This window comes from Balaenoptera musculus, chromosome 1, assembly GCF_009873245.2.
Source record: "Balaenoptera musculus isolate JJ_BM4_2016_0621 chromosome 1, mBalMus1.pri.v3, whole genome shotgun sequence".
In the NCBI taxonomy this organism is placed as follows: Eukaryota; Metazoa; Chordata; class Mammalia; order Artiodactyla; family Balaenopteridae; genus Balaenoptera; species Balaenoptera musculus.
Genome location: NC_045785.1, coordinates 140,217,852 through 140,244,744, shown reverse-complemented (window position 1 = coordinate 140,244,744; position 26,893 = coordinate 140,217,852). Strand labels below are relative to the sequence as shown.

The window sequence follows — 26,893 nt, the reverse complement described above, 5'->3', positions numbered from 1 at the left end:
GGGGGAGTCAGTGTAAAATCCTTGAAATCACTTCTCAATTCCTATGTAACATGCTTAATGCAATAATATGTGGGAATACTTTGGGTCAAAGTTTACCTATATTACCATTGATGCCAAACAGGTAGTTTGGTAGCTAAAATTATGTTCTTTAAGTATGTTTTGAATATAAGAAGGTTTCATAAAGAAAAAAATAGTGCTCAGTGACCAGTTCTGTTTATCCACATTTAAAAGGTAATTTTTTTTTTTTTTTTGAGGGAAGGAGAAAATAGCATAGCCTCAGCATAAATTAAAGAATTTTTTTTTTAAACCAGTATGGGTTTTGGAATAGTTTAGAAATGATATTGGTAATAACCACTCTTGTAATCAATAGTAATAATGCACGAAACATACTAGACTAGATCCCTAAAAAGAGTAGCAAAACTATAAAATACCTGTTTGAATTAACAAAACAATTGATTATACTCAAGCATAAATCACAATAAATTCTTTTATTGTGATTTTCAAGGATAGGGTTTTGATTTTTGCCTTCTAGTATGTCTTAAATACTTTACCATTTTCACTGTTTTAGAATTCCTTACATAATCATATTTTAGGAAAAGACCTGGATTTGGGAATATAATTAGTGCTTAATATATTAGGTGTACACCCTATAATCCCTCCAGATCTCAGAATTCTTAACTTAAAACTGAAGTAGGCAACGGAGAAAGTCCCTCTAGGACATTACTGTAATTCCAGAGTTGCCTTTAGAAGACTGAGTCACAGAAAACACGGTCTCTATAGTATTAGTCAATTTTTTGTAACCTACTTTGTTTCAAAAAAGGATTTGAAGAGTCTCTCATTGAGACTTAAGATACAGGGTAAATTAACTGAGTGAAAAAAGAGGAGGAAATACCAATATATGAATCGAATATATCAATCTCAAATACTTAGTAAGGCCAAGCCACAAATTTGGTCCTGTTAACAGGAGACCTATTAAATAAATTATCTGAAGGTTAAAAAGCAATTACTGTGAAGCATCAGTTTTCTTAATAAGACCAGAAGTTTCTTAAGAGTCTTAAAAATGATAATGATACATTGAGCAATAAGTAGAGTACATAAAGAGAGGGATGTACTCAAGTGCATATCATGGGTTCTTTAACTTACTGTTACTAGCACAATGGCCAATAAAGTACTTAGGCTTCACTGTTAGGAGCTCGGTGCTCTATTGGGGGTTTGAATAAGGGTGAGAAGCAAAAGCTCAGTTATTAAGCTGAGTATTTACAAGGTTGATATCTTGTGGAAATACAAGAATAGATGGCTACACATTTGCTCAGAGAGAACAACAGGACTAATACAATTTTCGCCTGGAAAAAGGCACACAGAATACCAAACTTCAGTGAGTGAGAGACTGAAACCTCTTAAGAGATGAACTGAACTGTCCTGCAAGTTAAGAATAAGAGTTGCCAAGTATGAAGGCATCTATCAAATGTAATGGTGGTCATCCAATCAATAATTAACAGGGCCAGCTATCCATTAAGGCTACTCTCAAATCATGATAGTAAGATCTACCTTCTGCATTATGCAAGTGTTGTCTCTATCTTAACCAAAAGTGGTGCCAAGTCCTTAAAAGGTACAGGCTTGAAAGAAAACATCTGATAAGGGATTTGCATCCAGAGCTCTCTAAGCTCAATAAAACAATCCAGTTTTCAAATGGGCAAAAGGTTTGGAACAAGACACTCCACCAAAGAAGATAAATGGAGTCTAATAATAACATGAAAACATGCTTACTGTCAGATCATTAGGAAAATGTAAGAAGCAAAATGACAACTGGAGCTCTCAAATTGCTGGAGGAATTACAAAATTGTAAGGTCAGTTTGGAAAAAGTTTGACAGTGTTTTATAAAGTTAAATATCCAATGACACAGTAATCCCATTCCTAGGTATTTATCCAAGTGAAATGAAAACGTGTTCTTACAGAAACCTGTGTATGAATATAGCAGCTTTATTCATAATCACCAAAAACTGAAAATTCAAATATCCTTCCAACTGGTGAATGAACGGAAGGGTGCATCAGTACAATGGAATACTGCTCAGGAATAAAAAGCGAAGTACTTATTGATAAAACAACACGGATGGGTCCTCAGAAGCATCATGCTAAGTGAAAAGCCGGCTTCAAAAGCCTCCATTTGCGTAGCATTCTGGCAAAGAGAGCTATATGGCTAGCAGACACATCAATGGCTTTCTGAGATGGGGATGGGAGTTGCCTACAAAGGGGCACAAGGGAATTTCGAGGGGCAATGGAACTCATTACTTGAGTGTGCTGGTGATTATGGGATTGTGTTTGACAAAACTCAAAACTACAGTCTTACACTTGAAAAAGTTTTGTCTTTCTAGCTTAACCAAACCTTTAAAGGAAAAGCCTTTTTAAAAAAGTCTAGGACATGTCAATATTTTACCTGACTAGAAATCACTTCAGGGAACCGTTCATCCCCACTGGCCATGCAAGGGTTATGTACTGAGTTAATGTAGTTCAGCCGATAACCATTAGTCTACAATAGAGTTGTGAAGGCTAGGATATTGAATTTGGTTTGTAGTTAGGAACACTGAGCCATGTTGGTAGCTGAGATTTGAGTGTCTTATATTGCCTTACCTTCTAGGTTCATAGCTGTAAATTCTGCTCAAGCTCATGGAGTTGCTTATTTTCACTGGAGTGGGGTTTTCTGTTGTTTGTTGGCAAAATGGCTTAAAGAGCCACCAACTGGGAGGGAGACTGGACTGTCAGTCCAATCTAAATCAGAAAAGGAGTATGGGTGGCAGCACTTCCTAAGTGGAAGATGCATTTCATTATTCAATAGTGAGGTATATTCCCTCTAAGAAGAAAAAGGTAACTTCATCCCAACTCACACGGTAGGGAGCTAAAAGGCTCCAATAGATAGGTGGGCTTGGGGAGATGTCACATCAGGAGTATGAACAATGAGAGCTAGGTTCTTAAGGGAGACCACGACACTAAATAATTGTGGATCAACCCTGAAAGGGTGAAAGGACTTATGTTTTAAGATGATGGCTAAAAGATCAAGGAAATAAAGTTTCAGGTTTGTCTTGTGTCCCCTGTCTTTCATATGACAGGCAAAGGCAATGACAGGAAAGTGAAATTAATCTATCTATGAAGTTCCAATCTGTGCAGTCCCAACTGCCCACTGCAGTCCTAACAGGAGGACCCAGTAGGGCACAACAGACTCTAAGTCTTTAGCCAACTTTTCTTTGGCTCAGAATGCTGGAAGAGCTGAGGCCTGGCCAAGCCAGAGGACCCTCCCTGGTCCTTTCCAGAAGGAAATGGACTATCTCGTGGAAGTAAGCTGGAAAAGGCTAGTGTAAAATGGTTCCAGGAACTTTGCTGTCATAATCCTCAGGGATGCTTCTCAGGAAGTTATCACCAGCTCCTCACTAAGGCAAGACTTTATGTAGCGAGCCCTTGCCCTCATGGGACCTTTCCCATCAGTCCCTTCTGGTTCATGGCATGCTTATGAAGCTTCTGCCCAAAATATAATAGCTATGTATACTGAATGGAGATTTTAAAACCTGAAGTTCTAAAGATATGATCATTTCCCATGAAAACAAACTTATCAAGGTGGGGCTTCTGATCCTTATGTCAACTGAGTTACTCCAATCCAGAGGGGAGACCCAGAAAAGAAAGAGCAGGGGATGGGAGGAAAGGGATCCCTCAACTCCCACACTGGACTGTTAGAAAAAAAGTATAAATTAAAGTTTAAGATAAGAAAAGAAGGCAACAAAAAGAAGAAAAAAACCCAAAAAAACCCTGACATTTCAAAGAAACAAACACTAAAAAAATTTTAAAGAATGTCTTCTAAAGATAAAAATAAGACTAGAAAGTTAAAAAACATTTTCACATATCAAAATAAATATTTAAAAAAGGTTGAAAATTGACAAATTAACAAAGTGAAAGACACATAGATTAGGATAAAATTAAAATCCACATGCATAGGGTGAAATACGTATAAGTATTCAGATGATAGGAGTGAAAAGAAATTTCCTAAAAAGATAAGAGAGGAAAAGGGAGGTAATGAAGCACAGCAGGGAGTTCCCTGGCGGTCCAGTGGTTAGGACTCTGCGCTTTCACTGCAGTGGCCCACCGTTCAACCCCTAGTCAGGGAACTAAGATCCTGCAAGCTGCGACCAAAACAACAACAACAGCAACAAAAACAAAGCAGAGCAAAACTCAATAACAACTAGAAGCAGCTGAGGGATAAAAGTCTGAAGAAATCTTTGATAGGGGGAGGGGATGCTTTCTTGGCTCCTCAGGGAGGAAAAGGAAAGAGGCAGACAGCAGAGATGCTCTGGCAGCTTCTCCTACCCAGGCTCATGCCCCTGAGGGCACTTTGAGCCCCAGGAGGAGGTGTGGCTTTCTAAGCAAACAAAGCTCATCGGATCCTTCTTCCTGCTAGTGGGCATCCTGCATAGTTCTCTTTCATTGGAGGTTCACTTTTATAATCATACCTGTATGCAGTTCAGAAACAAAATTTGGAAGTAAAATGAAAAGCAAAATCACTAAAAATAATTCACTGCTTTTTTAAAAAAATAAATTAACATTTATAATAGAATACCAAATTAGATTTAATCTAATGTATTAACAAAAGCATAATACACTTTAGTAAACAAGGATTTCCAACTTACGGTATAACTAAATAAGAAGTCAGTTAAACACTTGGTTTAGCCAGGGGCAAACATCAGCCACTGCTACCTGATAAATCCATGCTGTTTCACATTTACGAGGACACTGAGCAGAGGGGTCTCCCTGTTTTTCCCATGAGAAATGCATTGAAAAGTGACAAGGCCAGGGAAGAAAAGAGGCCACTGTAGCAAGTCGGAGCTGAAGTCAAAATTCTACTTCCCTTACCTTGGGGGAAGTGGAAGGGATACGTATTACTTCACCAGGTCTACATGGAAGACAGTTTGATCATAAAACAGCCCAGGGTAAGATTTCTCTTGTGGAATATGGTGAGCATGGTCATGTCCTAATTCTTTCTTGAGGTTTGGAAACGTCTCTGGTCACAAACCCATATTTATTGTTGAGAGAGACGCTAACACTGTGTCCTGGGCCTTCCTCAGATGCCGCAGTGGCTCTTGCCCTAAGATGACCAAAAAGATGGCTCTCCTTTCCTTAGACACACTGGCTCAGTATTAGGAGTAGAGGTAGGGAAGTAAAGTCAACTTCAGACGAGTTGAGTTCACAGTTTATCCCACAATGGATGCATTAGAACCTCATTGAGACTGTCGGTAATAGGCAATCATCTTTTTGTGCCTATGAGACATTGACATTTGAGACATTTCTTGCAAGTCTCCCGGGTTTGGCACAAAAGGTTGAAAGCTACTCTGTTGTTCTTGAAGACAGATGCAGTTCCTTCTAAGTTACAAAATCAGCACTTAGGTTCTATAGTTGAGCATGTCTCCACACCATCCCCTGTTTTTGGCCTCCGTATAGACAGAGGCATTGCACTGTTGCATGGTATGTTCCATCTCAACCAGCTGGCGGCATCCGATGGTTAACTTTTCCCTAGGGGATAAAGAAATTTTATATCACTACAAGACAGCTAGTCAGATAAATGAAAAAAAATCTTAATACAACAGGAGAACACTGGGATTTGAAATACATTATTTGATATTTGAGAGCGAAAAAGCCAAAGTTATGGATCCTTAGCCCAAACCAAACAACATGGGAGGATAAGCACTTAGCAGCACGGGTTCGCAGACAGTCAGCATGGAGATGATTCTGGTGCAATTCCTTAATTCAGGAATAGAGGTTCCCATGGCAGACCTGCTGTCAACAAGAATGCTGTGGAGGAGATCACATATTTTTGTTTGATTTGGCTTGGGAGTCAGAGAACAGGTAACCTGGAGGATACTAAGAGGGCGCACCTCCAGACAGGAACAGACGCTGGCGAGGGGACAGGACGTTGACAGAGCGCCAACTCTTACAGAGAACTGTCAAGATAGGTAACCTAGCCATTAACAAATGCATACTAGATAATTACTCTAAACCAGAGGTGGGGAAGCAGGGAGTAAAGGCCTGATATCTGCCATGACTACTCACAATTTTATCTAAGATGAAGCCCGGCTGGACTCTCAAAAGCTGACAGGAGGCCTGCAAGCTGTGAGATCTTTAAGTTATCGGTTAGAGCACCAATCCATTATACATGGTGTCTATAGAGTTCAAATCTCATGGAAACCTATTTAAATCTACTGAGAGATGGTCTACATAAGCTCACAAAGAATAGCCAGTACCCAGTACAGCATCTGATATATAAGGTGTTCAAGAAATGGCAGTTAGGAAAATTACACTGTTACGACTTCTTTGGCTTCTAAGATTGCTCTGAACCATCTCCAGAGTGTTGGGGAGGACTACTAGCTACCTTTTCACACTACCCCTCCTCTGCCCCTCCACCCCCATGGATCCCTTGATGTAGGGTACAAAGGAAAAAGAAGTCAATCAGAACTCAAGGACTAGGATGAGAGCTAGTAGCGGCAGCAAAGTAAATACACTATATTTTGAGCAGCCTCACTTCCTGAAGACGCGTGGCTTCCCGGGGCTGGCTAAAACCTGACTTTTGGCTTTGTGTTACTCTAGTCCTCTTTCCTGTATTTAGAGTGCTTAAAATCAGTGTTATGTTGTTGCCAGTTCTTTACGACTGCTCAGAAAATGATTTTCTGAAGACCCTAAGAGGTCCAAAATTGGAGAGATGTAAAATGTTTTCTTATAAACTTGAAAATGAAATAAAAAGGGCAGGCCCCTATTCTTGTTCTTGGTTACTTATTCCACATGTGGAAGAAAATTCCTTTAGTAACTAGACTTTTAATCTATTTCGATGTCTTTTCTTTTTCTTCTCCTCTTTTTTCCTCCTCTCATAGTTAAGAGGAGAGCCCTACCCCCTCTTTTCATCCTAATGGCATTTCGTTTTATTTGTGGGAGTCAGCATTCTGACAATGGATTATCACCTACAGATTTTGTTTCCTGCATCAAGTTGTCATTGCTGGCTGAGGGAAGTACAAGGTGTTTTTCATCACATGTGTTGGGTCTATACTAGACTATGAAGATAGGAATTCTTGAGTTCCTTTTCCCTGTGGATTATATGTAGAATGGCAGAATATCAGATATGGCAGAATATTAACACTTTTGTCTACCATTCTGTAGCATCCCCAGTGAATCATCTCACCTTGCCTTTCACCTCTTGGTGATGAGATATTTACAACTGAGAGAAAGGCCATTACATATTTTGATATCTCTTAATTGCTAGAAAGTTCTTCCTTCACATTGAGCCTTAAAAAAATACCTATCTGACCTGTCTGCCTAAATTAAAACAAAACAAAAAGTTGTTATCCTTATTTCTTCCAATAGTACAAATATTTTATGTCCCTTATAGTGACCCTATTTCTCTTTTCCAAACTAAACAATCCCAACTCCTAATCCTTTCTGGAACAAAGCTCAAGACTGGAGGTTTCTTCTAGTTCTGCAATTCTATATTGCTCATGAAACTTCTAAAGAACTGCCGCTGTCTTTCTAAATTGTCCTATTATGAGTATCAAACTTAATTTGACCAAATCTCAGATGGGTCAAAGTAACTGGAAATTTGATCAGATCAATTAAAAAATAATTCCAGGGCTTCCCTGGTGGCGCAGGGGTTGAGAGTCTGCCTGCTAATGCAGGGGACACGGGTTCGAGCCCTGGTCTGGGAAGATCCCACATGCCGCAGAGCGGCTGGGCCCGTGAGCCACAACTGCTGAGCCTGCGCGTCTGGAGCCTGTGCTCCTCAACAGGAGAGGTCACGATAATGAGAGGCCCGCGCACCGCGATGAAGAGTGGCCCCCGCTTGCCACAACTAGAGAAGGCCCTCGCACAGAAACGAAGACCAAACACAGCCATAAATAAACAAACAAACAAATAAATAAAATTAAAAAAAAAAAAATTCCAGTGGTTATCTGACTCATTTCCATAGCTAATTTTGTCAAAGTGGCATGGCAGTAGTGAATTTAAGTGCCCTAACTCCAATATTTGATGCAGTTTTTCCAAAATCCTTTTTAGGTACAAGAAAAAAGTCTACAATGGATATCTGTTTTACAACTCTCTCAATGTTTCTATATATTTGCAATGTGCATCTCAAATAAAGGAAAAATGGAATACAGTGTAGTGCATATAAAAACAGTATACAAACAGTTTCTGATTCAGAAGGTCCGGGCTGGAGCCTTAGAGTTGGCATTCCTTGCAAGTTCCCAGGTGGTGCTGACACTCAGGTCCAGGAACCACAGCTCTAATGTAATCTAGAAGATACTACCATGGAGCCAATTCCTGGAGTCAGAAAGCAGTAATCCCTGAAGGCACCTGCTGGAAGGAAAACAACGCTGCTCCTGATACACATGCCTCAGGCAGCACATTATCTGGATACGCCAAGTACTTTATGGAGCTGATGTCACAAACTAATGTGCATTTCACATAGAAAAAATGACCTTAGAGACTTGTCTTGCAAACATGTCAGAACATTCTGTCAAACAAAGTGAATTAAATACTGTTCCTAACTTACTTCTCATATATGTAGAAGATATCCCATAAGATATTTGTTTGGTAATCTGTTTGATAACCTTGTTATAATTTACCATCCTGGATTTTCTGAGCAAACTCCTCATCTGCCCAGGGTAAGCAGTGCTCAGACCCCACTGGCAAGAGCAAAAGCTATAACAAAGAACCTACAAACTACAGAAGACAGAAAACACTCATTTATACATATAAACACCAAGGTTCTACTGTGTCATGGAATTCAACTTTTGATCAAAGTTACTTTCAATCTGAAACCTTAATTACTTGCTTTATCAGAACCTACAAAATAGTTTTCTGTTCTTGAGCTACTTAATTTCCTCCCTATTGCAATAAATATGGTGTTGGGCACATCAATAGCCTCTTCCTTCACAAGGAACACTTTACAAATCAAAAACAAAGATTAGCAAATTCAGACAATCTAAGTAACTGTCTTTGCCAAGTTAAATCATTCTTCTGTTTTCACCTCTGAGTCACAGGGAAACTCTGCTACCTCTTATCTATTGTGTTTGGCTCTGTGTCTAGTATAACTTACTGAAACAAAAAGAACCTCTGTCTTCTGGCAGCTTACATGAGCTGTGGAGTACACCAGAGGCTAATATGGGAGGGACCACTCACTGAAAATATGGCAAATAATTTCAAAACAAACAACAGAGTAACAAATCTAAAAGCTAATAACCAAAAGCCCGTTGAACAGCAATCCCCATTTTCCAATGCATTCAAGATATTAGATGTATTTGATTTCTCTTAAAACTCACGCTTTTAGGACATAAGAGGGAGCTTATTAATTAATATCATAATTCAAATCCCTGGCATAGTAAGTGGAAGGAAAACAAAGAAGAGAAAAACGGGTACTACCACTTTAACTTTGAACATTCAAGCTTGACCCTTGCACCCCTCACCCCTGCAAAAAACAAACAAACAAACAAACAAAAAACCAAAACCTCCAAAGTATTTAAACAGTAAGCTGAAGTCAAAATAATTTTAGACATTTGATTGAAACCATAATGCAAGGGACTCTGTCCTCCAAGTTATATATGGTGAGCTTTCTACACCTTCAAAAGTATCACTAAGGTTGGAAGACATTGTATTTTTGATACAAATCTCATGTACACAAACCTTTAAATGTGGATTATCTGTAAAGATATATAAATAAGAGTACAACTGATTAATTGAGAGTCTGAATATCAGGGTAAAAAACCATTTTCGCCCCCAGCTACAACAGATAATGCATGCCCCACTGGCTTCAGATTTTCTTAGAAAACTTATTTTAATCTAGTGAGTGAGTGAATTTTTATAGTTGTGCTGCCTAGTAACATTTGTGTATGATTATCAACCCTAGTGTCTTGATATCATCAAATATATTTATCAATCTAGAGTTTTACCAGTAGAAGCACCTTGATAATTAACTTTGTCACCATGTCTGCTCATACAATTTTAGAGCTACACAAATATATCTGCAAATTACAAATGGCAAATAAACTGTGGTTTAGTGATACAGTGGCACATTACACAGCAGTGAAAATACCATCAGTTCTGTTACAGCTCTTGTTTAGAACACAAGAATTTGTTGCAACACCATTGATACATTAAGGAACAATTTGAGCACAACAAAAATTTCGTATTTTCTTATACAGGATTACAGCAGTGAAAAATGCTAGATGAACAGAGAAAACTACACTGCAGCTGAACCAAACTGTTTAGGAATACACACAATACACACATGCATGTACTTCAAACACGTACCAGCTACCTCAGCTTTCCTCCTGTTATGAGCCACATCTCTTCATATCTGGTGCTACACCCTTATATCCAATTTCAGATTCTACCACATCACACTAATCCACAGGCTACAACCTTTCCTATGATCACGTCCATAAGCAAACTTCACCTTCTTTTAAAGGTAAAGTGTCAGATTTATTTTAGGACTTATGTATTTTTTAACAATTTAACATGTGTAAAACTGTGATACTATTTAGATTAGGTTCCTATCTTTTTTTCAATGTCCCTTATTAAGTTTTTGAGTGACGTACCCCAACTCCACCTTTTCTATGAGACCTGTGGCTTTTATTGCATGAATTTGCATAGTTCAGTATGCAGTATGCAATTTGCATAACAGTGATACTTAGGAACACATATGTCATGTTATAATAGAACTGAGTGTAAACTTGACTATTGCTCCGTGCCTCAACATGGATGACTCTCAATGTTGAATTAAAGAACAATACGAAGAGGGCAGACAGCAGAAGCAAGAAGAACAATTCTGCAGCCTGTGGAAGGAAAACCATATTCGCAGAAAGACAGACAAAATGAAAAGGCAGAGAACTTTGTATCAGATGAAGTAACAAGATAAAACCCGAGAAAAACAACTAAATGAAGTGGAGATAGGCAACCTTCCAGAAAAAGAATTCAGAATAATGACAGTGAAGATGATTCAGGACCTTGGAAAAACAATGGAGGCAAAGATCGAGAAGATGCAAGAAATGTTTAACAAAGACCTAGAAGAATTAAAGAACAAACAAACAGAGATGAACAATACAATAACTGAAATGAAAAATACACTAGAAGGAATCAATAGCAGAATAACTGAGGCAAAAGAACGGATAAGTGACCTGGAAAACAGAATGGTGGAATTCACTGCTGCGGAACGGAATAAAGAAAAAACAATGAAAAGAAATGAAGACAGCCTAAGAGACCTCTGGGACAACATTAAGTGCAACAACATTCGCATTTATAGGGGTCCCAGAAGGAGAAGAGAGAGAGAAAGGACCTGAGAAAATATCTGAAGAGATTACAGTCGAAAACGTCCCTAACATGGTTAGGAAATAGCCACCCAAGTCCAGGAAGCTCAGAGAGTCCCAGGCAGGATAAACCCAAGGAGAAACAGGGCGAGACACATAGTAATCAAATTGACAAAAATTAAAGATAAAGAAAAATTATTGAAAGCAACAAGGGAAAACAACAAATAACATACAAGGGAACTCCCATAAGGTTAACAGTTGATTTCTCAGCAGAAACTCTACAAGCCAGAAGGGAGTGGCACGATATATTTAAAGTGATGAAAGGGAAAAACCTACAACCAAGATTACTCTACCTGGCAAGGATCTCATTCAGATTCGACAGAGAAATCAAAAGCTTTACAGAAAAGCAAAAGTTAAGAGAATTCAGCACCACCAAATCAGCTCTACAACAAATGCTAAAGGAAATTCTCTAAGGGGGAGACACAAGAGAAGAAAAGGACCAACAAACACAAACCCATAACAATTAAGAAAATGGTAACAGGAACATACATATCGATAATTACCTTAAACGTGAATGTAGTAAATGCTCCAACCAAAAGACACAGGCTCGCTGAATGGATTACAAAAACAAGACCCATACATACGCTGTCTACAAGAGACCCACATCAGACCTAGGGACACATACAGACTGAAAGTGAGGGGATGGAAAAAGATATTCCATGCAAATGGAAATCAAAAGAAAGCTGGAGTAGCAATATTCACATCGGATAAAATAGACTTAAAAATAAAGAATGTTACAAGAGACAAAGAAGGACACTACATACTGATCAAGCGATCAATCCAAGAAGAAGATATAACAGTTATAAATATATATGCAGCCAACATAGAAGCAACTCAATACATAAGGCAACTGCTAACAGCTATAAAAGAGGAAATTGACAGTAACACAATAATAGCGGGGGACATTAACAGCTCCCTTACTTCAATGGACAGATCATCCAGACAGAAAATTAATAAAGAAACACAAGCTTTAAATGACATAATAGACCAGATAGATTTAATTGATATTTATAGGACATTCCATCCAAAAACAGCAGATTACCCTTTCTTCTCAAGTGCACATGGAACATCCTCCAGGATAGATCACATCTTGGGTCACAAATCAAGCCTTGGTAAATTTAAGAAAACAGAAATATCAAGCATCTTTTCCGACCACAACGCTATGAGATTAGAAATCAATTACAGGGAAAAAAATGTAAAAAACACAAACACATAGAGGTTAAACAATACGTTACTAAATAACCAAGAGATCACTGAAGACATCAAAGAGGAAACCAAAAAATACCTAGAGATAAAAGACAACGAAAACACGATAATCCAAAACCTATGGGATGCAGCAAAAGCAGTTTTAAGAGGGAAGATTGTAGCAATACAAGCCTACCTCAAGAAACAAGAGAAATCTCAAAAAACCAATCTAACCTTACACCCAAAGGAACTAGAGAAAGAAGAACAAACAAAACCCAAAGTTAGTCGAAGGAAAGAAATCATAAAGATCAGAGCAGAAGTAAATGAAATAGAAACAAAGAAAACAATGGCAAACATCAATAAAACTAAAAGCTGGTTCTTTGAGAAGATAAACAAAATTGATAAACCTTTAGCCAGACTCATCAAGAAAAAGAGGGAGAGGACTCAAATCAATAAAATTAGAAATGAAAAAGGAAAAGTTACAATGGACCCCACAGAAATACAAAGCATCATAAGAGACTACTACAAGCGACTCTATGCCAATAAAACGGACAATCTGGAAGAAATGGACAAATTCTTAGAAAGGTATAACCTTCCAAGACTGAACCAGGAAGAAACAGAAAATATGAACAGACCAATCACAAGTAATGAAACTGAGACGGTGATTAAAAATCTTCCAACAAACAAAAGTCCAGGACCAGATGGCTTCACAGGTGAATTCTATCAAACATTTAGAGAAGAACTAACACCCATTATTCTCAAACTCTTCCAAAAAATTGCAGAGGAAGGAACACTCCCAAACTCATTCTATGAGGCCACCATCACCCTGATACCAAAACCAGACAAAGAAAATTACAGACCACTATCACTGATGAATATAGATGCAAAAATCCTCAACAGAATACTAGCAAACAGAATCCAACAACACATTAAAAGGATCATACACCATGATCAAGTGGGATTTATCCCAGGGATGCAAGGATTCTTCAATATATGCAAATCAATCAATGTGCTACACCATATTAACAGATTGAAGAAGAAAAACAATATGATCATCTCAATAGATGCAGAAAAAGCTTTTGACAAAATTCAACACCCACTTATGATAAAAACTCTCCAGAAAGTGGGCATAGAGGGAACCTACCTCAACATAATAAAGGCCATATACTACAAACCCACAGCAAACATCATTCTCAATGGTGAAAAACTGAAAGCATTTCCTCTAAGATCAGGAACAAGAAAAGGATGTCCACTCTAGCCACTATTATTCAACATACTTTTGGAAGTCCTAGCCACTGCAATCAGAGAAGTAAAAGAAATACAAATTGGAAAAGAAGAAGTAAAACTGGCACTGTTTGCAGATGACATGATACTATACATAGACAATCCTAAAGATGCCACCAGAAAACTACTAGAGCTAATCAATGAATATAGTAAAGTTGCAGGATACTAAATTAATGCACAGAAATCTCTCACATTCCTATACACTAACAACAAAAGATCAGAAAGAGAAATTAAGGAAACAATCCCATTCACCACTGCAACAAAAATAATAAAATACCTAGGAATAAACCTACCTAAGGAGGTAAAAGACCGGTACTCAGAAAACTATAAGACACTGATGAAAGAAATCAAGATGACACAAACAGATGGAGAGATATACCATGTTCTTGGATTGGAAGAATCAATATTGTGAAAATGACTATACTACCCAAAGCAATCTACAGATTCAATGCAATCCCTATCAAATTACCAGTGGCATTTTTTTACAGAACTGGAACAAAAAATCTTAAAATTTGTATGGAGACACAAAAGACCCTGAATAGACAAAGCAGTCTTGTGGGAAGAAAACAGAGGTGGAGGAATCAAGACTCCCTGACTTCAGACTATACTACAAAGCTACAGTAATCAAGACAATATGGTACTGGCACAAAAACAAATATAGATCACTGGAACAGGAGAGAATGCCTAGAGAGGAACCCATGCACCTATGGTCAACTAATCTATGACAAAGTAGGCAAGGATATACAATGGAGAAAAGACAGTCTCTTCAATAAGTGGTGCTGGGAAAACTGAACAGCTACATGTAAAAGAATGAAATTAGAACACTCCCTAACACCATACACAAAAATAAACTCAAAATGCATTAAAGACCTAAATGTAAGACCGGACACTATAAAACACTTAGAGGAAAATATAGGAAGAACACTCTTTGACGTAAATCAACAGCAAGGTCTTTTCTGACCCACCTCCTAGAATAATGGAAATAAAAATGAAACTAAACAAATGGGACCTAATGAAACTTAAAAGCTTTTGCACAGCAAAGGAAGCTGTAAACAAGACGAAAAGACAACCCTCAGAATGGGAGAAAATATTTGCAAACGAATAACGGACAAAGGATTAATCTCCAAAATATATAAACAGCTCATGCAGCTCAATATTAAAAAAACAAACAACCCAATCCAAAAATGGGCAGAAGACCTAAATAGACATTTCTCTAAAGAAGACATACAGATGGCCCAGAAGCACATGAAAAGCTGCTCAACATCATTAATTATTAGAGAAATGCAAATCAAGACTACAATGAGGTATCACCTCACACCAGTTAGAATGGGCATCATCAGAAAATCTACAAACAAGAAATGCTGAAGAGGGTGTGGATAAAAAGGAACCCTCTTGCACTGTTGGTGGGAATGTAAATTGATACAGCCACTATGGAGAACAGTATGGAGGTTCCTTAAAACACCAAAAATAGAATTACCATAGGACTCAGCAATCCCACTACTGGGCATATACCCAGAGAAAACCGTAATTCAAAAAGACACATGCACCCCAATGTTCATTGCAGCACTATTTACAATAGCCAGGTCATGGAAGCAACCTAAATGCCCATCGACAGACGAATGGATAAAGAAGGTGTGGTACATATATACAATGGAATATTACTCAGCCATAAGAAGGAACGAAATTGGGTCATTTGTAGAGACGTGGATGGATCTAGAGACTGTCATACAGAGTGAAGTAAGTCAGAAAGAGAAAAACAAATATTGTATATTAATGCATATATGTGGAACCTAGAAAAATGGTACCGATGAACTGGTTTGCAGGGCAGAAATGGAGACACAGATGTAGAGAACAAACGTATGGACACGAAGGGAGGAAAGTGGCGGGGGGGTGGTGGTGGTAGGATGAATTGGGAGATTAGGATTGACATATATACACCAATATGTATAAAATAGATAACTAATAAGAACCTGCTGTATAAAAAAATAAAATAAAATTCAAAAATTCAAAAAATAAATAAAAACAAAATAAGCCTTGATTCCCCATTCATACCATCTGAGAGTGTCCCTTTAAAGATGGAGGCTGATGAAAAATTTGAAAATGGCTATCACTTGTAGAATATATGACCACCATTATTGTATGTAATTTTTGTTTGTTTTTTGGCTGTCTTTCCTCCCCATCCACCAGCCCCCTTCCCCTCCTTTAACATGAGCTAAAGGGCAGAATGGTGTGATGGGAAAAAGAAAAGAAAAATTTTGGTAAAGTTAGTATTTTGATTAGAACCCTAAATACTTCTTTATACATTACTAGTTTCGAAAATAAATTACGAGAATCTTTGGGGAGAAGAATTTGTCAACAGATTATCAAGATCTTTTAAGATGTTCATATTCTAAAGAAATAGAAACATGGTCAAAGATTTCTGCAGATACTGAACACAGTATTACATAAAGTGGTTTAAAAATGGAAATATGGTCAATGTCCAACATTTAAGGAAATACTTAACTGAATCATGGTACATTTAGACAATGTAAGTATATATAGACATTAAAAATGATGCTTGTTGAGATTCTGGTTACAGAGGTGTGGGTTATTGAGGTTTGTTAAGTTGGAAAATAAATAGTATACAGAACCATATATATACAGTATAATCTATATAAAAGTATATTAAACAATGAAATTTATCTGCAATTTCTGCATTTTTATAAGCATGTATTATATTGATTACATAATAAATAAAATTTTTAAGTAAAAACAAACAGACAAACAAACAAACAATATGGATCAATGGAACAGAATAGAGAGCCCAGAAATAAATCCACACACCAATGGACAATTAATCTTCTACAAAGGAGGCAAGAATATACAGTGGGGAAAAGACAGTCTCTTCAGCAAGTGGGGTTGGGAAAGTTGGACAGCCGAATGTAAACCAATGAAGCTAGAACACACCCTCATACCATACACAAAAATAAACTCAAAATGGCTTAAAGACTTAAATATAAGACAAGACACCATAAAACTCCTAGAAGAGAACATAGGCAAAACATTCTCTGACATAAATCGTAGCAATGTTTTCTTTGGTCAGTCTCCCAAGGCAACAGAAATAAAAGCAAATATAAACAAATGGGACCTAATCAAACTTGTAAGCTTTTGCACAGCAAAGGAAACTATAAACAAAATGAGAAGACAACCTACAGAATGGGAGAAAATATTGGCAAATGATGCGACTGGCAACAGCTTACTTTCCAAAGTATACAAACAGCTCACACAACTCAACAACAACAAAAACAAACAACCCAATCGAAAAATGGGCAGAAGACCTAAATAGACATTTCTCCAAAGAAGACATACAGATGGCCAGTAGGCACATGAAAAGATGCTCATCATTCCCAATTATTAGAGAAATGCAAATCAAAACTACAATGAGGTACCATCTCACACCAGTCAGAATGGAAATGGGTGTGGAGAAAAGGGAACGCTTTTACACTGTTGGTGGGAATGTAAATTGGTGCAGCCACTGTGGAAAACAGTATGGAGGTTCTTCAAAAAACTAAAAGTAGAGTTGCCATATGATCCAGCAATCCCACTCCCGGGCATACACCCAGACAAAGCTATAATTTGAAAAGATACATGCACCCCTGTGTTCACAGCAGTACTATTTACAATAGCCAAGACATGGATACAACCTAAATGTCCACTGACAGATGAATGGAGAAAGACGTGGTATACACACACAGACACAGACACACACACACACAATGGAATATTACTCAGCCATAAAAAAGAATGAAATAATGCCATTTGCAGCAACAGGGATGGACCTTTTAAGTGAAGTAAGTCAGAAAGACAAATACTGTGTGATATCACTTACATGTGGAATCTAAAATATGACACAAATGAACATATCTTTGAAATAAAAACAGACTCACAGATATAGAGAACAGACTTGTGTTTGCCAAGGGGGAGGCGGGGTGGGGGAGGGAAGGATTGGGAGTTGGGGGTTAGCAGATGCAAACTATTACATTTAGAATGGATAAACAACAAGGTCCTACCATATAGCACAGAGAACTATATTCGATATCCTGTGATAAACCATAATGGAAAAGAATATGAAAAAGAATATATATATATATGTATAACTGAGTCACTTTGCTGTACAGCAGAAATTAACACAACACTGTAAATCAACTGTACTTCAATAAAATTTTTTAAAAAACCCCAATATGGGTTGGGGGTTGGGGGCAGGGGTTATGGGACTGGAGGGCAACTCTAGAAGGGTTAAATGGGTACTTAATCCTCATGAATTTGTCTGCCTTGGCCCAGGATTGAAGGGCTTTACACCTATACCCTGTGCATACAAGAATCAGATTTATACTACTTCCCCCTTCTTATTACAAGTCAATGCTATAAAACAAACCATATATATATATATATATATATATATATATATATATATATATATATATATATACGTATATATCCCCACTAAGGAGAAAATGGGAGGGAGGATACAAATAAGGGTGGGTAAAGGTCTACTTTATCAAATGAATGGCAGGCATCTGAGTATTCTTTATACCAGCTGTTCTTCAAAACATAGACTGGGGAATGTAGACTCTTTCAAAGGGTCTGCGAGGTCAAAGCTATTTCCGTAAGACTAAGACGTGATTTGCCTTTTGAATTCTCGTCCTTATGAGAGTGTACAACAGTTTTCCATAGATATGTAACACGGGATTATTGAGACTAAATGCAAAAGAAGCTATGAGAATCTACCTGTCTTCTATTAAGTCAGACATTAAGAGATTTGCAAAAATCTCTTACAATGCCATGCTTGTAAGTAATATTTTGTGTTTGGGAAAAATTATTTTCATAATTATGTTACTTATCATAACATGTAATTAGCTGTTATTTTTAAATGAATATTTTTAAATTTCTCAATTCTAATTTCTAATACAGTAAATATAGATACATAAGACCCACATAAGCAAAAGCTCTTAGGGCTCTTCAGTATTTTTTTAAAAATATAAAAGAGCCTTGATGCCCCAAAGCTTGAGAACCACTTTAAAACTGAAACTTGCTATGTGCATACACACATACACACACAGCTCTTACGTATGTATGAGATATTTCATATTTAGAAAGGTTAAAAAAAATCATAGTTTAGTGAAGACGTAAAAAGAACCCTTCAGCACCACCACCAAGTGCTGCTATACATGGTAAAAGCGTGTTACACTGATATATCTACACACAGATATGACTTACCGATACTCAGCCTGTGAAACACAATCATAAAGTTCCTGGGCAGTAAATTTGACATTTTTATTTACCTGAAAAGAACCAAGATATAGCTATTTAAAATGCATATTAAGTCAAATGAGTGGTGAGAGCACAATCAGAATGGCCCATATTCTGAGGGAGCAGAATGTCAAGTTTCTAGTTTTTGCATAAAAAGGACTAAATAATAACAATTAGAAGATCAGTGACCATAATACTAACACTGAACTATGTGTAAAAATATTAGTCCTATTGTTACAACTTAATCTGTTCAGAGAACCAGAAGAAGTGAGATGGTCCTGGGGTTAGTGGGAATCTCAACAAAGCAGATGATCATTTTATACATCAAATGGACAGAAAAAAATGTGTAGTACATGAAACACTAAATTCTACCACTACTGGCTCTTATCAACAGATTCATGCATCAATTAGCCTAGCCCTAATGTACTTATTCAATATTTATTTTTCTGGGAAAAGTAAATAAGTTGTTGAAAAAAATTTTTCAACAGCTGTACTTAAAAGACTACAGTAGATTTGGGGTCCCATAGGTAGACTACTGTAAGCAGAATCAGCCAGCTCTTGTTTATTTCATGAACAATGGAAATAATTCAAGCCGAAAGAAGAAGTTAAATATTCAACTCTAACAACATTTGAATACTATGATTGACCCTCCTGAAAGTTATTACTGAATAACTTTCATTTAAACACTAAGGTTATAAACTGTGTGGAAAGATCTACCTGTTTAGGAAAAAGTCTGATTTATAGACATTTTCTAAAGAAATGTGTTTTTCAGACTACTGAGGTCTAAGTATTTAAACTAGTATGTTTAAGTTTATAAATATTACCATTCAGAGACAATTTACAACACTATAAATATAAAAGTCCTTCATCATACAAAAACTTGTTGTGGCACACATGTGGAGAACACACTGAAGGAATCCTGTTATTTCTTGAGACTTACCACTGATTTAGGCAGTATTCTACTTAAGTTGCAAGGAAGAATCTGGAAATTTGTAGAAGGAAATTCTTTTTATCAGATTACTCAAGATATAACCTAGTGTAAGTTTTTAGAAATTCTGTATTAGTGAAGGGAAACTAAATGAGACTATCTTCTATTGAATCTACTTTTAAAAATACTCAAGCTATTATTAGCCGTATGCAGTTTTTTGATGAGGAAAAATGTTCCTACCCAGATTTAATTAACACTACTTTAAAGATTTATATCATGAAAGTCTTCTATAGATCTTAGGGTTTTGCTTATTTGCAAAAGTTCTATGAGCTTCCTCAGTATTTTCATAAGGTCACCGTATTTGTATAGAAAATGTTCCATTCACTGAAGGTTAAAAACACATGGTTTTTAAATATAACATTTGAAATGTATATAATCCTAAATTTTCACTTAAAATTAGGATTATATATTTATATACAATTTAATGTTATTTAATTATACATAATATTTACTATTATATTTAATGATTTATGAAATTGGTGTATAATTGATCATGATTAATTTTTTAAGTACTTTATAATTTTTATTAAAAGAATCTTCCAAAAATGTTCTAAAATATACCTTTAGAGCTAACTTATCGACCAGTCCAATTCCTATTTCTTTACATGTTCTGCCCTGGTCTCAAGGGCCTTTGATATTTTCACTATTGCCCCAACATGCTAGGACCTATAATGTATCCAAACTTAGGCCAGCAACTTTCAACAATCAACACTTCAGATCTTTGATCAGAAGATGAATGGAATAATCTATTCTCTATCAACTGCTAAGAAAAATCAGCTGAAGAACTGATTTTGAACCTGATATAATATGAATACAAAATAGTTTTTGAAGCCATTAGTAGATTTTTAGCAAAAAGTATCTAGATTTATCTTTACTTTAAAAAAACAATCATCCACGTATATTTAGACACTTATCCCAGAACGTGGCTGGAGTGTAAGTGTGATGTGGCTCCAGGTTACAGCAGATAACTTATAAAGTAAGCAGTTAATCTACGACTAATAAAGGAAAACTGAAACACAAATTCATGACATACATCACAGGTTCTAGCCTGAAATATACCATTTCATTCTATTCATTAATTTTGATACAAGACATTTTAAATTACTCATATTGGGACATTTTAAATTACGTTATTAAATATCATTTAATAATTCCCAGAAAACAAAGAGCTAAAAGATGCCTCCGTCAGTAAACGTTAGAGTTGTGACTGTAAATGGATTATGGAATTGGTGTCGTTAATTCTTAGCTGTACTATTTACAGTGAATGCCAAATATCAGAAATGACTATATTATTTTTAATTCTTCAAAAATCAAGATCAGAAGGCAAAGGTTAAGTATAAAAATAGCCAAACATCTTAAAAAATTTAAATGGTTGTATCACTGTTTATGATGTGAGACAAATATATCCAATGTAGTAACTGGTATTGGGGAGGAAGTTCTGCTACGAGAAATACTTTAAAAATTTGGGACTCAGATCCACATATTCTTATAAATAGCAAGGTGGGTATTTTCTCCTAATGCTCTCAGCAACAGAAAGCACTAAATCCAACGAAGACCTATATATCAGATTTTTTCAGGATATGTGATTTTAAAATTGTCCCCATTGTTTCCACAAATATATTTTTATTGAATTTGAAATTCAGAAAGTATAATGAAATAATTATTTCACTGAATCATCTCAAAAGAGATGATTTAAAAAGTACATGTAAACAACCGCTCTTTCCTTAAATAAAATAAGTAACACTTATTGTACACTTACTCTGTGCTTGGAGCACTTTATATATATTAAGTTATTTAGTCTTTAAAGAATAGCTATAATTTATCTACTTATGTTATTCCCATTTTACAGATGAGGCAACTGAGGCAAAGAGAATTAAATAACTCATCTAAGATCATACAGTTAATAGGTGGCAGAAACCAACATTTGAACATGAGTAGTTTGACTTCAGAGTCTGTGTTCTTAGTCACTAGGTTCTTAACGTAAGATGTGGCATAAAAAAGTTAAATAAAGAGCTAACCAGGAATAAAAGTGAAGAAATATATTTAAAGAAGTTTGACTCCATAAGAAAAGTGACACCTGAAAATATGTCATATTCCTTTATTTAGAGTATTTTAAAAATTAAACACACACACACTTAAAAAGAAAGAATATATGGGCACATGGGTAAAGAACTTTAGGCAAATAAAAACTGAAGATCAACAGAATACTTTCCTTGGGTCAACAAGGATAAGAAAAGCACGCAGATTAATTTACAAAGTACACTGGAGCCTCACCAGAACTTTAATTCCAGGGTCTATGCTGCTGCTATGGAGGAAACTAAATTATAGCTTTCTTTTTCAGTAATCAGTAGTTCTCAACCGGAGGTGGTTCTTCCTCCCTAAGGGCCATCTTGGTATGTGAGTGGGGTGCGGTGGGAAGATATTTTTGCTTGTCACACTGACTGGGGGAGCTACTGGCATTTAGTATCTGAGGAGCAGAGATGTTAAAGCATCCTGCAATGTTCCACACAATGAAGAAATGACCTGTCCAAAATGCCAACAGCACCCCTGATGAGAAACAATTCTGTGTTGGAGAAAGTGTATTATAGGTCTCTACTGTATGTTTTTACTTAGAGAATGAAAAAAAAAAAAAAAAAAAAAACAACTGACTGTCACTGGCAAACTTCTGTGGCATTCAAGAATTTAAAGCAAATATCAATTAAATAGCATTTGATTACATTTTAGAACACCTATGTTTGTTTATATTAAAGCTTGATTATAATGGAAATATGATAAACATTTAAAAATATTTCTCCTACCTCATACTTGATTAGGAAGTTATAGAGGGTCTCAACATCTTGATAATTACTATTGGGTGCCAAAATCCTAAAAAATAAAATAAAAACAAAGGAGGGGGAATGAATGATTTAAGAAAAAACAATACCTTGAACGTTTTTCCCAGCACATGTTCATACTGTGAGAGATACCTTATTGTATAATAAGCTTATTAAAATGTTTACAACCTTTTGGGGGTTTTATTTATCAATTACAGTTATAAAACCATGAGCTTACTTCAACAAATATCGATTATCAATTGATATCAAATATCAAATTATTAAAAGATTTTTGTTTACTTATATTAATATTTACATCATCAGTTAATCAACAACCATTAGCATTCTAACATGAAATTATAGTTCACATTTTGAGTTACAATGATATAGATTTTTCAAAAGGTAGGTAGAAATGTAAAGTACCTTTACACTCCTTATCTTTTAAGCTGCAGATAAAGCTTAAAGATTTTCCACAAAAATGTGCAACCAATCCAAGTGGACAAATGATATAAACTATCAAACACATAAAAAAAAAATCCTAATAAAGATTCTGTGACTAAATTCAAATAATACTGTTTGAACTAACAGCGTAGCAGTTGATGAAAAAGCATTAGTAATCAGACTATGTCAGGTGTTAGAAATAACACTGACTCATAAAAATAACATAAAAACATAAAATGGAAACAAGAAATAAAAAGGAAATGGAAGACCATGTTTCTCCCTCTAGCGGTAAAGTATTAATTCTCATTTTCTTATACTAAGTATTTTTTTAATTCTTTCAAGATGAATTTTTTTTCTTTTGAAAAAAGGGAAAGAAAAGGGAAGCAGTCCTTTCATTATGGTAAAGTGGTTAAGAGCAATGTCTGCCTGGGTTCTGTGTTCTTGAGTGAGTTCTGTGCGACTTATTTTCCTTATCTGCTAAATGGGGATGGTGATAGTCTTTACTTCATAGGATTATAGTGAGAATTAAACAAGTTACTGTAAAGTCTTTATAACAGTGTCTGATATACAGCAAGTACTATATATATGTATATATGAAATAGTAACAATAACAACTATTACCATCTAATGCCTAATAGTTTCAAGCCACAGAATAAGTGCATGATGATTTAACGAATGAGAAATCAATCCACCCCAATTAATTCTTAAATTCCAAGTGCCTTTTAATTACAACAGTGTCTCTAGGTTCTCACATCCTTGCCAATGCTTGATGCTGTCAGATATTAGAGTTAACTGATCTCAATAAACTTAATTAGATCTTTAAACAAGTTGGCCCTCATCAGACTTGTGGGAGAGCTTTTATAAATAATTTCTCAGGATATAGTCAAATTTTTAAATGGGTCATACTCTTTTGGAGGAGACACATACAGAATATCTTTAAGAACATACAAATATCTGCCTATGGGTCTTCCCTGGAGGTCCAGTGGTTTAAGACTCTGTGCTCCCAATGCAAGGGGCACGGGTCTGATCCCTGGTTGGGGAGCTAAGATCCCGCATGCCTCACGGTGCAGCCAAAAAAAAAAACAAAGAAAAAAAATCTGCCTAAAAATGTTTCATAGAAAAAATTATTCTCCCAACAAGTAATTTTAAGACACAATCTCAATACCAAAAAAAAGAAAGAAAAAACAAGAGGATAAATACATTGGAGAGGGTCCATAAATAATTTGTTTTCAAATATGAGAACAAAGCTATATAGATAAGCTAAACCAATCTTCTAGAAAAGCAATGGAAAAATAGTGTGTTCCAACTTTGTAACCCAGTGTAAACAAACTATAAGCAATGTAGAATAATTTACACCCATTCTTTTTTATAGCTTTGGAAATAATCCAAACTGTCCATAAAGAGGGTAAAAAAAATAGATAAAACAAGATGTTTTAAAAGAGAGCCTTATACATTTCAAGCAAAGTACGCTCTTTGCCAGAGAATAAAGTTAACATTTCTCTGTCCTGAAACACTTTGCAGAAAAGCTAGTTTTAGGTAAAATAGTCATTTATCTATAGCAACAAGTCATAGCCATAGTATGAAATAAAGAAAACAATTACATCATCCTAGTTTTCCAATTAGCAAAAATTGAAAAAATTTTAAACTCCCAGCATGGTTTTATTTTTTTAACAGTTTTACTGAGGTACAGTTTACATACATAAAATTCACTCATTTTAACAATTCAATTATTTTTATAAATAAATTTACTGAGATGTACAATGATGTACATTGTACAAACTTAAATACTTGATTTGAAAAAATTATCACAGAATTATATTCTAATGAAAAAAGGCTTATTGGGATGTCAGCATCATTCACAAATATATTACTATTATAATCAGAATAAAATTGTACATGTTATTTTTTAAAACAAGGATACACATTATAGGATTTGTTATAAAATTTGCTGCTCTTAAAAATGTTTTGATTCACTGTACAGTAGAAACACAGCACTGTAAAACAACTACTATACACCAATTAAAAGAAAAATGTTTTGAGGTAAATTGAGCCCCAAGGAGACTAGACAATATTTATTAAAATACACTCAATTTAGGGTTGAATTTAGACTTCATTATGTCCAATGAACTTTGAGTTTATGAGAATGGAATTTGGCCTGGTATAAACAAAAACTGCCAACTTTTACTAACTAGAAGTACAGCTTGTTGAAAATACACAAAAAATGAAATGGAGAAAAATGGTTTATGGACTTTCATGCCTTAGTAATTCCCCACACAAAAATTCTTGAGAGGTCAGCCTTCTCTAAAGCTTTCTCATTTCTTTTTAAAATACCAGCACAAAGACAAAAGACTCTTAGTATGAAAATCCTAAAATTACCCTTCAATGGCAACTTTTAAAAAGAATAATAGAAAGAATTAGCCCTAAAGAATTAGAGAAAATGGCCATTTTTAAATTTATAAATATATCCACATCTGTTTTTCAAGAGAAATTCATAACAATCAATAAGTATATATCAAATGCATACTATTTTCTCAAATGTATATGATACTAAGAGCTATGGAATATAAAAGAAAATTAAAAGACATGGTTGCCTATCTTCAAGTTGTTATAATCTTGAAATTTCACTTTAGAATTTTGGAATCAGAATTAGGGAATAGACTGAAGTAGGATTTAATCTGCAGCTCGCAGATTATTTACAAACCAAGTTGATCAAGTTACCTACTTTTCTGTACCCCAGCTCCTCACCTGTGAAATGAGGAGAAAGTAGTATTTACTGAATAAGGTTATTATATGAAGTAAATAAAATAATGTATGTAAAATACCAAAATGTTTATTAGCACAATGCCTGGCACATGTCAATAAATATTAGGTGCTATGAAAACCAGTTTTCAGGTGTAGAAACCAAGGCTCAAGGTTGTAAAAAACTTGCCCAAGATTACAGAGTTGTGGTAGGTACCTAAATCTCTATTGGTTTGACTCTGGAGTCCATGCGTTTTCCACTAACAAAAAAGGATAACCCTCACATCTTCTTGCCTTAAATGATCTTATGAAATCAAATGAAATAAAGTTCTTTAAAATCTTTTAAGAATTTCATATGTAAGCAGAAAAAACCTCTTTAATTTGCCTTGTATCAAATGCTTCTGGCAAACTATTCTGTGTATGTTCAAACACCAAATCTTTGTAGTTGTTATATCTTTTTCAAAACCACAAAGGAAGTCAGTAGCAGAACCAACAAGCCCTGACTCTTAACCACATAAGCACTTTGAGTTTTCTATTTATTTACGAGCAATTAACATTAAGTAAGCAACATGTTAATCTGAGTTAAACAAATTTCATTTCCATCTCATCAATATTAGATAAATATCAATGTATCTCATCAAGAAAAAAAGACTATGCTACTCAAAAATTTAAAAAAGAAACAAAAGTTAATATAATCTGACTAAAATTAAAAAATCAAATAATGCGTTAAAATGGACTAATTTTTAAATAAGGATTTTAAAAATTCAAATAAA

General features: G+C 35.5%; 1 protein-coding gene across 1 annotated transcript in view; it reads right to left on the bottom strand.

Moving 5' to 3' along the window:
• Positions 1 to 3,889: 3,889 nt before the first annotated feature.
• The window catches only part of SWT1 (SWT1 RNA endoribonuclease homolog), a 101,998-nt gene continuing 78,994 nt past the window's right edge, over positions 3,890 to 26,893 (bottom strand). The window contains 3 exon segments of the mRNA XM_036829500.1: positions 3,890 to 5,550; positions 19,107 to 19,171; positions 22,926 to 22,992. Of these exon segments, the coding sequence (XP_036685395.1) occupies positions 5,421 to 5,550; positions 19,107 to 19,171; positions 22,926 to 22,992 (262 nt within the window). The 3' untranslated portion in view covers positions 3,890 to 5,420.